At 53.5% G+C, this 13345-nt stretch overlaps 4 protein-coding genes across 4 annotated transcripts; 2 read left to right on the forward strand and 2 right to left on the reverse strand.

Moving 5' to 3' along the window:
- Window positions 1–104: 104 nt before the first annotated feature.
- MAM_04067 (uncharacterized protein) lies at window positions 105–816 on the forward strand (the record flags this gene model as incomplete). Its single annotated transcript, XM_040822866.1, has 2 exons — window positions 105–192; window positions 278–816. The coding sequence occupies 2 exons, from the start codon at window positions 105–107 to the stop codon at window positions 814–816; spliced, it is 627 nt and encodes a 208-aa protein (XP_040679372.1).
- Window positions 817–1085: 269 nt separating this feature from the next.
- MAM_04068 (Ankyrin repeat protein nuc-2) lies at window positions 1086–5110 on the reverse strand (the record flags this gene model as incomplete). Its single annotated transcript, XM_040822867.1, has 6 exons — window positions 1086–1268; window positions 1330–4032; window positions 4112–4234; window positions 4448–4567; window positions 4633–4757; window positions 4966–5110. The coding sequence occupies 6 exons, from the start codon at window positions 5108–5110 to the stop codon at window positions 1086–1088; spliced, it is 3399 nt and encodes a 1132-aa protein (XP_040679373.1).
- A 1886-nt stretch (window positions 5111–6996) lies between these two features.
- Window positions 6997–8473, reverse strand: MAM_04069 (UBA-like protein; the record flags this gene model as incomplete). The annotated part of the gene is made up of 4 exons (XM_040822868.1): window positions 6997–7400; window positions 7459–7956; window positions 8024–8399; window positions 8453–8473. The coding sequence occupies 4 exons, from the start codon at window positions 8471–8473 to the stop codon at window positions 6997–6999; spliced, it is 1299 nt and encodes a 432-aa protein (XP_040679374.1).
- A 469-nt stretch (window positions 8474–8942) lies between these two features.
- Window positions 8943–11039, forward strand: MAM_04070 (Helicase-associated domain protein; the record flags this gene model as incomplete). The annotated part of the gene is made up of 2 exons (XM_040822869.1): window positions 8943–9164; window positions 9222–11039. 2 exons carry the CDS (start codon window positions 8943–8945, stop codon window positions 11037–11039), a joined length of 2040 nt encoding a protein of 679 aa, XP_040679375.1.
- Window positions 11040–13345: the final 2306 nt, after the last annotated feature.

The raw sequence follows: 13345 nt of genomic DNA on the forward strand, positions 1-13345 counted from the left end.
ACGTCACAGCCGCCGGACGAGACTCGCCACGCTTTCGTCTCCACACAAGCTTCCAACCTCGCATCCCATCCCATCCCATCCCATCGCGACAAAGCATCGACGGCATGGAAACAAGGCCTTCCCGCGCGCGCCTCCGCCGCACGTTCCGCTACCCCGACGACTCCGACACCCCCTCCGCCCTCGACGAGCAAGGTGCTGCCCCGTCCCCGTCCCCGTCCCCGTCCCCGTCCCCGTCCCCGTCCCAAACGCAGCTAACAAACCGCCCGCCGTCCGCCAGCCCAGGAAACCCTCATCGCAGACCTCGCCGCCCAGAACCAGCAGACAGACGCCTCCTTCGCCGCCGCCCTCCTCGTCCTGCCCGCGCTCTCGGCAGTCCCCTACGTCGCCCTGCTCCTCCGCGGCCCGCCGCACCCCCTCCTCGCCATCCTGTCGCTCACGTCGCTCCTCTCCACGTGCTACACCCTGTACAAGCTGCCGCCCTCGGAGACGGGCATCGCGCCGCTGGACGCATGGATCCAAAGGGCCGACGTGCCCGCCGCCAGCGAGACGGTCCGCCGGCTGAAGAGGGCCGCCGCCGCCGACAAGTCCCCGCTGGAGGTGTACTTGCCGTACCTGAACTGCGTGCTGGCGAGCCTGCTGGTCGTCATGGGCTTGGTTGCGGGCAGAGGTCAAGGTGACGCGAGCTTCGCCTGGATCGGCATGGGCAATCTCCCGGCCATAGTGTACGGCGCCGTCCTGGCGGCAAAGGTTGTCATGGGCGGCGTCAACCCCGAGAGGGAGTTGACCAGTCTCCGGTATGCCTTGAAGGGCGCTTGATGCCTGGCCGGCTTCATGTTAGAATGCACTAATGAATAAATGAGTCCACGATACCATTGCTGCCTTCGCCCGTGGTTCCCATTTCACAGTATCCAAGCCTATCTATCATGCTCATGAGTGCATGGTTCGAGGCAGCACAACGACTTTGTGGCACGTCATGTCTTCATGACGCACAATACGCCGTTCAATCAGTCCTCCCAGAATTTCATTTCTCTACTCAAAACGCCTCCCGCGAAGCCACAACCTTGTATACCCCTCATGATTCCTATCTACATGTCTATCGAGTCATCGAATCGCAAAATGCCGTGGTTTTTCAAAACACCATCTACACCTTTGGGTGGCCGGGGGAACGGCTCCGTCATCGGACTTGTGCCGGGAGAATCTGTCGACTTGTCCATTACGAGTGCTAGCCCATGAGATTTGATGGCGTCCACAAGAGCAGGTACCATGTCCTGAGGTCAAGTCAGCAAAAAGGCCCACGCGCCAGGCAGCATCTAGCACCTATACACTCACCAGTAATTTGGAATAGCAAATCAACCCCATAAAGTTGTTGCTCTGTGCAATACGAACCACTTCCTTGATGGATGTGCCTCGTCTTCCGCTCGGTCGAAGCATGTTTTCTTCCAGAATATTCTCCTCCCGCCCAAGATCACTGCACAAGAACACAGGAAAGTTTGGCTGCTTCCAGTTCAACGCTGTACACAGCCGGGCGTTATAGCTGCTGAACACCATGGAGCGAGCCGCCTCTGGGGACTGGTGTTGGGCTCGTTGTGCGCGGGCATGATCAAATACCACAGTGAGAATAGCATCCACAAAGACGTTGACGTCCAACGCCGGGCCGAGGGCAAGCGCCTTTTCTTCCTCCTGTGTCGGGTATAGGACCTGCAAGTTCACGTTGATACCACGGGGGAGAATCGCTAGAGTATCCTTGAGTGTGATGCCTGCTGTAGCAAGGATGTGATACACCTCCGCAATATCAACAACGGGCTTCGACGACAAGCTAGGTAATGCAGCTCGGCTAGTGTTTTCGGCAGTAATGGTCAAGAACTGCTGCAGGGAAAGTCGACACAGTGGCAAGTCTAGCCCTCCACAGCGGATCGTCCATTGTGGCCAAATCACCGGGACTCCGTCAGCCGTATATTGCACAAATAGCCGGACGTAGTCACCGGATAAGCTTGATCCAGTCACCACAGCACTGGCGGGTTGGTTAAACTGGCTCGTCGCTTTCCAGTACGTCTCAAAGTCCGTGATTTCCAGCGGCTGTCCCTTGAACGGCTTGATCACCTGGGTGCTAAACGTAATCTGGCCAATGGCCCTCAGTCGTGGGTCAAACAGAGGCAGACAGCACTTTGAGATTCCTCCTTGTTGACTCCTGAAAGCGCTAGGTAATACCACCGTCTTGGCGATAACCTTGGCCCCGTACGTGGGGAAAACGTCAAAGTCGAGAGAAAACGTGTCGAGGTTGTCAACTTGAAATGAAACCATACGGGTATCTTCTTGAAAGGGCAGGATAATGTTCTTAGGAATGAGATCCGATAGCTTGGAAGATATTGTCAGTCGCGCTGCCGGGTATTTCCCGTCCTGGAAGAACAGCAAAGGCTGCTCTTGGAGATCATCGAAGCTGATTTGTACGACTGTCTTGGTGTCGAGGAAGTTGTGACCGTAACGGCGGAGGGGGATGATGGGAGGGGGGAGCTCGAGTATGGGGATCGCGTCGGGATCCAAAGCCATGGGCCCAGGTGCGTTGCTAAGCTCCATAGGGCCAAGTGATGACTGTAGGACGAGCGGGCTCGCGCGATTGCGAGTGTTGAACTGAGTAAGTAGCTTCATACATTCCAAATGGCCTTCCCACGCGGCGTAGTACATGGCCGGCAGACCTTTCTCGTCAACGATATTGACGTCTACTCCAATCATGAGCAACGCCTGCAGGCAGTCAACGTTGCCTTCGCTCGCTGCGTGGACAAGCGGAGTCCATCCATACAGCTTATCGGCTTGGTCCAGATCAGCTCCAAATTGTTTCAGTAGAAGTAGGAGTTCCGATGTCTTTCCCGACCTCGCAACTAGGTGCTGGGGATATAAGCCTTCCGCATCGGGGAGTATCTTCGCTCCATGCCTAAGAAGCAGCTCAACGACTGCCTCGGAGCCATGCTCACAGGCCAAATTCAACGGAACATGGTCGGAGTCTGATACCGGGTCGATCCTAGCGGACCTGGCCAGCAGGCGCTGTATGCAATCAATATGACCATGAATGATGGAGTGGATAAGCGGAGTGAAGTTGTCGTGGTCGATTAGGTTAATCGTTGCCGAATTCACTTGCAAACACGAATCAGTATAAACCGTAACGTCCACCGGCATGCAGGCCTTCATACCATTTAATAGTGCCTCGAGCATCTCCAGACGACCATGCAAACTGGCGTAGTGCAACGGCACTCGTCCATACACATCTGTCCTATCGACAGACACCCCTGCTTCCAACGCCCATCCCAAGACATACTGCTTGCCGTAGATTGTGGCCTGGTGAAGACAATTTCTCTCGTTAATATCGTCATACGACTGCAAGTCGACGAGTCCAGTATCTAAAAGAACACGCAGAGACTCTTCGGGCGCATCATGAATTGCAGTCAGGAAGGTCCTGGTGACGCGATCAGGTAATGAGCTCTCTCCGTCTGTTGAGCTGCTCGCGGACTGCATTTTCACCAGGAGCTCTCTGAGCGTCTCTGGGTTCCCAGTAATGACTGCGTCCAGCAACAGTGTGTCGGCATCTCCCTCATCAGTCCCCATGAAGTGTTGGCTCGTGACAACGTGCCCTGGTGTCTGAAAATTGACCTGGATGCCATCGGACCAGGCACCTAACTCTTGGAGACTAGTCGTGGCCTGATCCGAGAGTTCACTTATGACGGTGGCGTTGAAAAATGGCTGGACTTCGACAGCTCTGGACAGATAGAGCTCCTTGGTCTTGGACTTGGACGTTTTGTCCCACTTCTTAAGAATCTTGGAGAATGCGGTACCGTTGATTTCGACAAACTGCTGGAGCTTGTTCAAGTCGGTAGCAAACTGTTGGAAACCTTCCTCGAGAGTCGTAAATTTTGAAGAGCGCCTTGAGATGCCGTCTCTCGTCTGTAGAACCTTTTTCTTGTCCAAAAGAGTTTTCAACCGAATCTTCAGCTCGGCCTCTTTTTGCAGGTAGAAGACATTGACCTTGTCAAGTTCACGTTCCTATGTAAAGGCCGGATTGTCAGGCATGTTGCGGGGTCTGTGTGGCAGCATCTTCAGTACTGCGTGCGGATCTTCTTACCAGTTGAAAGAAAAAAGTGGCCTTGTTTGCTTGAAGAGCGGCTTGGGAGTCAACGGAACCATCTTGGCGAAGAACGTCATTTTGTGCCGCCAACGTCGGAGTCGCAGAGAGCTTCTTGATAAGCTGTTGGGTGGTTTTGCGTTAGTTCAAAGGCCCTCGGTTGCTACGACTATTTGTGTACGTATAGAATGAGTGAGGAGAGCCGGAATGCAAGTTTCAAGCGAAAGAAGACTTGTCGAATCAATATTGCCAGCTTGGAGGCTTGAGAAAAGAGCAAGGAGCGCCGGGCCAGCCATCTGCAAAGGCATGAGAAGTCGAAGTCCATGGAGCACCGACCTTTTTCAAAGCTTTATAATTGACGAAGCTTGCCGCATACTCCGGAACCTCGAGCTGGCGCTTCTGTATTTGTTTGCCAAACTTCCTATGCAAGACGAATGCGTTGTCAGTAACCCTATGCTACAGAGTGTCCTAATACGGGTTCTTTCCAAACTGCCAGTGGTGAGGATACGGAAGCCTCTTACATGTTGCGGCTCAGAGCCTGGCAGGGCCTCGAGTTGAAGGGGAACTAAAGGACTGCGTGTAGCTTGCTTGCGTGTACGAAGTACTTTCAGACGGGATAAGCTAGGAATAAGGGAGAACGAGTATGCTGCACCGTTAGAGTCGTGTGTTCAAGGTTTTGAGCAGATCAGTCAACCTGCCGACGCCGTCATGTAAACGTCATGTAAAGAATGACACTGAGACTCGAGGTTGCAAGGCCAAACGCGCCCTTTCAAGACATGACAACAAGGAAAAGACGAGGGGATGTATGTGATCAGCGGCGCCAGCAATGCGAGGCGGAAAGTACAAGATAGAACTACCGCCTTCTCTTGGTTGCTTCTTATCAGTAACTTGAATCAAGTGTGTGCTGGTCGGTGAATATGGAGAGGACTCTTTGACAGCCAGGGGTTCCTTGAGAGTGGATGGGTCAGCCTTCATCTCTTGTGGCGCATGTGACGACATCGCAGACTAGATGGCAGTATAAATGAAGACGGTGCACCTTCGTGAAGTAGCATCTGAGGACTGAAAGCAGGAAACAGTAAGAAAATAAAAAAAATCGTTGCCTAGTAGACTGGCTGGCTCTTGTACTTACTTACCTTGTGTCTTGGTCAGCCCACGCAAGGGAAAGAAGAGCAACAAGGTTGGTCGTAATTGGCAAGCCTGCCGTAGTCCAATCCTCATGCAGATAGTTCCGAGTTGAGTAGGTTCCTTTCCGTCCAGTACCAACGCGACAGCAGCTGCAGAGGACCAAGATGGTACAACAACGCTTAGGCAGAGAAGGCCACCACAGACAGGTCTGTTCTGTTCTGAACGATGCTGTGCCCGTAGCCGCGCCCGGAACAGAGACAGTCAGGTCTTTTTGTCTTTTCTTTTTTTGTGAAGCCCTCAGCCGCATCAATCCCCCGTTTGTTGAAGGCCAGCAGGAACTTGTGATTTTTATCACACAAAGACAGAAGCGTGGGTGCCGTCGAAAGTGAACAAGGTTTGGCGGCAGTGGTTGGGCTTGTGGATGAGCCTGGTCCGTCGTCCACTCTCTCTCCCTCGAATTCGAAGGCACCAGACCCGAGTTTTGTCCAATCAATTCTGCGAGAGCGAAGAGGATCTTCCTATTAGTCGAACGAGGCCGCAGTGAAGGGTGCGGTGTATGTATGTTTGGCGTGGAAGCGGGGTGGTGTGGCCTCTCGTGAAGTTCTTGGTGTCTGCGACGGTGCACCTACTAGTTCACCGTGGCCCGCATGTCGACTGCTGAACGGGCTTTGCACATTCGAGGTAGCCTCTCTCGTTGATACGGTATCGATTGTTAGGGGCTGTTCATCGTTAGCTGAGGAACTCATGGGGGCCTCTCCAATCTGCAAGTCAATGTTTGGTATGGAGTAACTAGTACCCTTGCTTGACCAGCATTGTCGTCCTGTGCGTCTCCGTACAGGCGGGAGCCGTATTTTAGCCGTGTAGCAATACTTGACCCAATCTCGGGAAGTAAAGATGGTCTACCATCGTCTGCACCGTCTCGCAATAGGACGTCCCGCACTAGCAATCCAATCTCTTGGCCAATCGTCATCCCACAATCAACCTCGTGATCGAGCGACTTGCCATGCTTCCTCCTTTGCTACCCTGTTGCTACCCTTTTCAACCAATACTCATGAGATCTTGTGCTCAACAAGTGCTCGGTACATTAGGCGCAATTGGAGTAATTTGCCCTCACTCGGCCCGCTGCCTTCCAGAGTTTCATCCGGAACACCACCAGTTCACGCATGGGTGCATGGCAGGGTTCAACCGCTTAACCGTGACCAGGGACAAAACCCCGATCCTCGATTGCAAACCCGTCAATGATAAATCTGTTTTGCTTTTTTGTTTTTAATCTCGTGTGGGGTCTCATCTTCATTTTTTTGCGTTATTTGCTGCCCGTCTTGACTTGTGACTTGTAGGCAGCGCATTCCTTATTGAGCTTCAATTCAACGTCGCTCTTGAGCTACCCCCGTACCGAGCATGCAACCATCAATCAATAATATACTCCGTACATGCAGCTTAGATCGTAATGTCACAAAATCGGCCCAGTGCAGTCCCCACACCTGGTACAGAGCATGACTTCTGTTCCTGGGACCGACCAATCTGGATACAATTCACGCGACCACATAACAATTCCAGTGACGGGCTGAACAAGAACAAACCAAAAAATTTTGTGCATTCTGATGCTTCGCGGGACAAGACGAGCTCGTCTGTACACACTCCTCGAGTATAAGAGAACCTGCAAGGTATCCATCCAACCCAACGTTCAAGGCAGTCTACGCCCCATTGAACTCCCAGATAAACAATGCAATGCAGAGAGCGGACCATCGGAGCTTCACAGCCTATTCCTTTTTGTCTGCCGGCGCCCCGTCCTTATCCTCCACCAAGCTGTCGGCCATGGCTTCAGCGGCAGCCTTCTTAAGACGCTCGTTGTCGTCCAATTTGGAATCCTTGGGCTTCTCCTTGCTTGGCTCCTTCTCATCTTCACTGTCGCCGAGGCTGAAGGGATCATTGTCCGTGATGGGACTGGGCTCGACCGTAGACAGCGGTTGCCACTTGCTGGTCTTGGTGCTTGAGCTTTGAGGTGTGTCCTTCGGGGTGGCTGCGGGCGAAGCATCATACATGTTGATCTCCTCAGCTTCGTCTTTGAATCCTACTCTTCGTCCATTACCAGCTCTCGGGGAGCTCAACGGCGGAGGAGGTCGGTGAATGCCAGAGTTAACCATCGGTCTACCTTGAGCAGCGGCTACTGAAACATTAGATTGGTGCTACCTCCTGGAGTACTTGCCCGGGAGGGGACTTACATCCGTCGGCGGACAACCGGATTCCTGCGAAATCGTCACTAAGCACTTGGGGATCCGCATCGTAACGATCATAGTCACCGCTTCGGCGACTCGTCTCGCCCTGACGGCGAAGAGGCTGTCCCTGTCGTTGCGTGGACTCTTCGCTTTCATCGAAGCTTTCTTCAATCTTCTTTCGCAGGCCTGTGATCCAGCCATTGACTTTGCTTTGCGTGTCTAGGAACCCCTTACGCAAGTTCTCGCGAATCACAGGCAAATCGTCATCGATGAAGCTGTGCTCTCGTTCATCACCATCCCATCCCTGATGTTGCCCAGCATCTCGGGAACGGTTCGAGGTACGAGCTTCATATGCACCAACGTTGTCATAATGCTCGGCTAGCTGACGGGCGTAGAGCTCATCTGCTTCGACTTGGGACATCTGGGCTCGGCCTTGAGGACGAGGGGGTTGTGGTGGGGGGATTTCTTCGGGCTCGTTCTTGACGGCATCGGGGTCGGTCATTTCTATAATGGATGAATGTCAAATCATGTTCAATTAGTCAACAGGGCTCATCCAGGGGCAGTAACTCACCCAAGAGCGCATTAAATGCCGGCTCAACTTTGCCTCCGCTGGCCCTCAGGACGGCTTTGATGACATTGCCATCTACGGTTGGGAATGCTTCTTTCAGAATCATCTCATTCTTCTGACTTTCAGTCACGGGTCGAGGAGGCTTCGGTGGCGCGGCTTCGATTGGCGAGCCTTGCGCTTTTGGCTCGCCACCAGGGGTTGCGGTCGTGGGTGTACCTGGAATAATCGTGTTGGAACCAGTTCCGGTTTTGGCGCCTGGGCCATCGTCAGCGATCACGCTGGTGTCTTGCGCGTCGTCGTCGTCCATCTCCAGCGGTCTGGCAGTCGTAGGTGATTCGGCGCCGGATTCTGTCGAGGTTTTGTTCTGGTTAAACCCAGGCTTGTTAGTAACGCCAGCACAGGCATAAGTAGCCCTGTGGGTGAACTACAAACCGGTTCTGTTGGAGTCGACATGGTTACGACCTTGGCTGACGGCAATCGCAGGCTTGGACTCCACTGGATGCGAAAATAGCTACTTGTGCGTAGAGTGCAATTCGATGGTGGATGCAGAATGCTGTCATCTGAAACCTTTGTCTAATCCATCCTGTGATATTAAATGAGGCGAGGGGTCGCAGCTGGCCACGCCGCCGATGACGTTCCCTACAGGCTACCCTGACCTGCCTGAGCGCCACAGGCATGACGCCTCGCCACACGTAAGCGCCAAGAAACGTGGCGTCACCTTGAATGTTTTGATAATGCAATTTGTCTCTAGGGTACTTGGTAGCAACACAGTTAACCCCAATCTCTCGTCCCATCGCACGCGACCCCAGTCGTCTCTTTAAGACTATTCTGCGATGATGGACATGGCATATACGGGATGAACTAGCCTACGTCACATGTCTGGTGGACAGCGGCACCTTTTTATCGTCTCGTTGCGGTCGTAATGGCAGATTTCAGTCTCGATGCCACTTTCATCCCGGCGCTACACAAACCACCAGCACTGCTGCCAATAGCCAAGTATCGCGACAGTCTATTGTATGTCATAGAAACGCACCCAGTGACGATCGTAATCGGTCAAACTGGCTCTGGGAAAACAACACAGATACCCCAGTTTCTGGAAAAGGCAGGATGGTGCGCAGATGGCAAGATAATTGGTGTTACTCAGGTAAGATCTGTACCGGCATCCACTAAATATTTGACATGTTCTTACGCGCATCAACAGCCTAGACGGGTCGCAGCGACGACAGTCGCCCTCCGCGTCGCCGACGAGATCGGGTGTGAGGTAGGCAAAGAAGTCGGCTACTCAATTCGGTTTGAAGACGTCACTTCGTCAGCGACGCGGATCAAGTTCCTTACCGACGGCCTGCTCATTAGAGAAGCCCTGGTTGACCCCCTGCTGAGTCGGTACTCCGTGATAATGGTCGACGAGGCGCATGAACGCTCAATAAGCACAGACATCTTGCTGGGGTTGCTGAAGAAGATTCGCAGGAAGAGGCCTGACCTCAGGATCATAGTCAGCAGCGCGACGTTGCAGGCAGAGGACTTTCTGGAGTTTTTCGCTGCTGTTGGCGAGGACCAAAAGAGCTCCATGAGTAACGACGACAAGCCATCTGAGACTGGGAAAATCGTGAGTCTGGAGGGCCGGACGTATCCCATCGATATCCTGTTCCTGGAATCACCGACAGAGAACTATGTTGGCAAGGCGGTGCAGACTGTGTTTGACATCCATACACAGGAGGGAGATGGCGACATTCTCGTCTTCCTGACTGGCCGCGAAGAAATTGACAGCGCTATCCAGGCCGTGGCCGAAAGAATTGGCCAAACGGGAGATCGATATGGCGATTTACAGCCAATGCCACTTTACGCCGGGCTGTCGTCAGAGGAGCAAATGTACGTCTTTGACAAGGCACCCGAAGGCAAGCGAAAGGTGATTTTCTCGACAAATATCGCGGAGGCATCCGTAACCATTGACGGTATAGTCTACGTGATTGATAGCGGCTTCGTCAAACTGCGGGCATACAACCCAAAGACGGGCATAGAGAGCCTCACCGCAACGCCAACATCCAAGGCGTCCGCCTCACAACGAGCTGGGCGTGCCGGGCGGACGAAGCCAGGGAAATGCTTCCGTCTCTACACCGAACAGAGCTATCATAGCTTACCAGAGGCCAACCCTCCCGAGATCCAGAGATCCAACCTGGCACCGATTGTGCTGCAGCTCAAGGCGCTCGGGATCGACAACGTCGTTCGTTTCGACTACTTGTCACCTCCGCCGTCGCAGCCCATGTCCAAGGCCTTGGAGCTGCTCTTCTCCCTGGGGGCGCTGGACGAATATGCAAAGCTAACCAGACCGCTGGGCTTCCGCATGGCCGAACTCGCAGTCGAGCCCATGATGGCCAAGACGTTACTCGTAGCCCAGTCGTTCAACTGCCTGAGCGAGATGCTCACCATCGCAGCAATGACCAGCCTGGGCGCAAGTGTCTGGTTCTACCACGACGGCGAGCAAAGAGCCATGGAGAATGCACGGCGCAAATTCGCCGCCGAAGAAGGCGATCATCTCACTCTTCTCAACGCCTACACGGCATTTGTCACAAAGGGCAAGAAGGAAGCACGATTCTGTCACGAAAACCACCTCAACTACAAGTCCATGACGCGCGCTGTGAGCATCCGAGCACAATTGAAACGATACGTAGAGCGGTTCAACATCCAGGTCGACGAGTCGCTGTCTTCCAAGCGACCCTCGGGGGCGGATATGAAGACCAAGGCGGAGCAGATTCGCCGCTGCTTGACGTCGGGTTACTTTGCGCACGCGGCGCGAATGCAACCCAACGGTACGTTTCGCAACGTCGAGGGCGGGACCGTCATGTACGCGCACCCGAGCTCGTTGCTTTTCAACAGAAAGGCGGACTGGGTCATCTTTCATGAGGTTATGGAGACTGGGGAGAAGACGTTTATTCGTGACATTACCAAGATTGAGAAGGAGTGGTTGTTGGAGTATGCACCTGGCTTTTACACAGTGACGAATTCTAGGCAGGGAGAATAAGTGGTTCACGGAGCAAGATTTCAGTCAGACCTGAGGATCCGGAGCGCTCCAGACAGAACGCCGGGGGGCATGAGGACACTGTGTTTGAGTACTATCAATGACTCTATGGAAACGGATTACAAAACATGTGGGAGATGGCTCATGATCAGAGTACTACTAACTTACGTACTGGTAATAGAATTTGAAGTTGCTGCATGCCGGCTGGCACTCCGCAGCTAGCCAAGAGAGCCCGGCATGTCGAATGGACCTGGCATTGCCGGCATTGTAATCAGTACCGACGCTCATTAGCTGGAACCCTGTAGCGGTATGTGTTCTGGACTAGAACATCTTTCAGACGTTTGAATATGAAACGGACAAGTCTCCACCCGAAAACGCGGTGAGCCTATGTGAATCTCCGCTTGGCTACAGCCTCTGCGCATCGACGGCAACTGCTAGTATTAACTGGGTGATTGTTTCTCTGGGCGGAGAATTTATAAAATTTGACATGGAAAATATTGCAGAATTTTGCGAGAGAAGGGCTTGAGCCTGTAAGGGAACGAGCGTACATGATGGCGTGAATGGAAATGCCGTGTCAAAAGTGCATTGGAGCATACCTAGGCGTTAGTATAGCGGCAGCAGGTTGTAAAGGTTGCTTTTGGGCGAGGCGGTAACCTGGTAACTAGATGGGAGCATGCAAGACAGCCGCGTGTGCGGTGAATTGCCGTGTACGGAGTACGCCAAAGCGAAAACAATTCACAGTCTTGTTTTGTCGATGTAGGGGCCGTGCCGTCCCCGGTACGAATAGGAGCACTCAAGTTGCTCATCTTTGCCCCATACCAGTGCGGGGCGAGGAATGGAAAGCGGAGCTCACTGAGCATGCCGCATCTACGGAGTACCATCCGAGTGAGATGTGTATTCTCCAATAACAACAAGAAACAAGGCTCGGAATTGCGCGAGGCGAGGCAGCGATGACCTCGTTTGTCCTGGCAAGGTAAGCAAGCTTGGAGCCATTCGCGGCACGTGTGTGACCCTCCGCACATGGGCGTTCCGTTCTCCGTATTGTCACTTGTGCATGCGTCCGATATCGTACAACAAACGGGGGGGCGTACTGTGATCCATGTCCATGCACTCTGCAGCTCCTGGCCTCCTACAACAATTACGGAGTACTATCAGCGAAATGGACATGGCGGCCGGAGCTGATGCCTCCATGGGAAAACACTACGTACTTGGGTCATGTAGCGCCACCAGGCCACGGGGCGAATCGAAATACTTGCGTCGTGCTGTTTGAGGCAGATCAAAGCCACAAACCGACCGTCCATCTGGTCGACTATGCATGAACGCCTCCAATGGCTCAGGACAAGTCTCTGCGTCAATCCCCGGGCCTAGCATACGGAGTAGTTATCCGGAGGCGTTCTAGTTGCTACGACTCTGGTTCTTTGGTCCTGGGAAGGATGCATGCGTCGTTTCATGATGCTGCCAGGCTGCATCTTTGCTGAAGGGCCGTGACGGGCTCACGGGCTCACGGGCCTCTAATTTCGGCGGCTTGCTCGTTTGAAGCCTCTTTGCGTCGTCTCAGCGAAGAAGCACGTACCTGGATGATGATATTGAAGGGGGAAGGGAAGCGAGGCTGCTGGCCGAACGGGCCGAACGGACCAACCAACCACTACTCCGTATCGTCCAATGTGATGCGGGAACCATCAAAAAGTGGACAAGCAGGTTCTCGCAAATGGGGAGGAAGGTTAGGGAGGGTTCGGCACCAAGCCGTGTGGCATGGATGGGATGAGGGAGGGGAGAGTTTGTACAGTGAGTAGTTATGCCACCGCGCTGCCGCCAGGCGCGCACTATACTGGTAATAGTACTAGTACGAGGAGTACAAGACACCGCTGGACATTGCAGGGCTATGTGGCTCCCTGTGGCGCCCGGTGGCTCTCGATCGATATAGACTAGTGTCAGGGGCAGTTGTGCAGCCTGGCTGGGTCTTGGTCGTCATGGCTTCGCTTTCACGGCGCACCAAACAAGTTGCTGTAGTGTTGATAATTATTACATGCATGACTTCGTGCAATGGGCTGCTGAAGAGGACGGAAAAGCTTTTGTTTTGTTTCGCACCAAAGGGGCCCCCCGGGGGGGGGGGGGGCAACCACTCATAGCATACTTGTTAGTAACTACCATAGTACATAAGTAAGTTAAGTAAGTATGGATATACAGTCTTGTTCACTGTCCCAATGGCTTGCTGGCGGCGGCGGTCAGATTAAGACATTGGTCGTCTGTGTACGAAAGCATCCTGGTCGGCTGCACATCCACGCCGTTCGTACCTGCTTCATGACCCA

The sequence above is a fragment of the Metarhizium album genome (genome assembly GCF_000804445.1).
Source record: "Metarhizium album ARSEF 1941 chromosome Unknown scaffold_8, whole genome shotgun sequence".
Taxonomy (NCBI): Eukaryota; Fungi; Ascomycota; class Sordariomycetes; order Hypocreales; family Clavicipitaceae; genus Metarhizium; species Metarhizium album.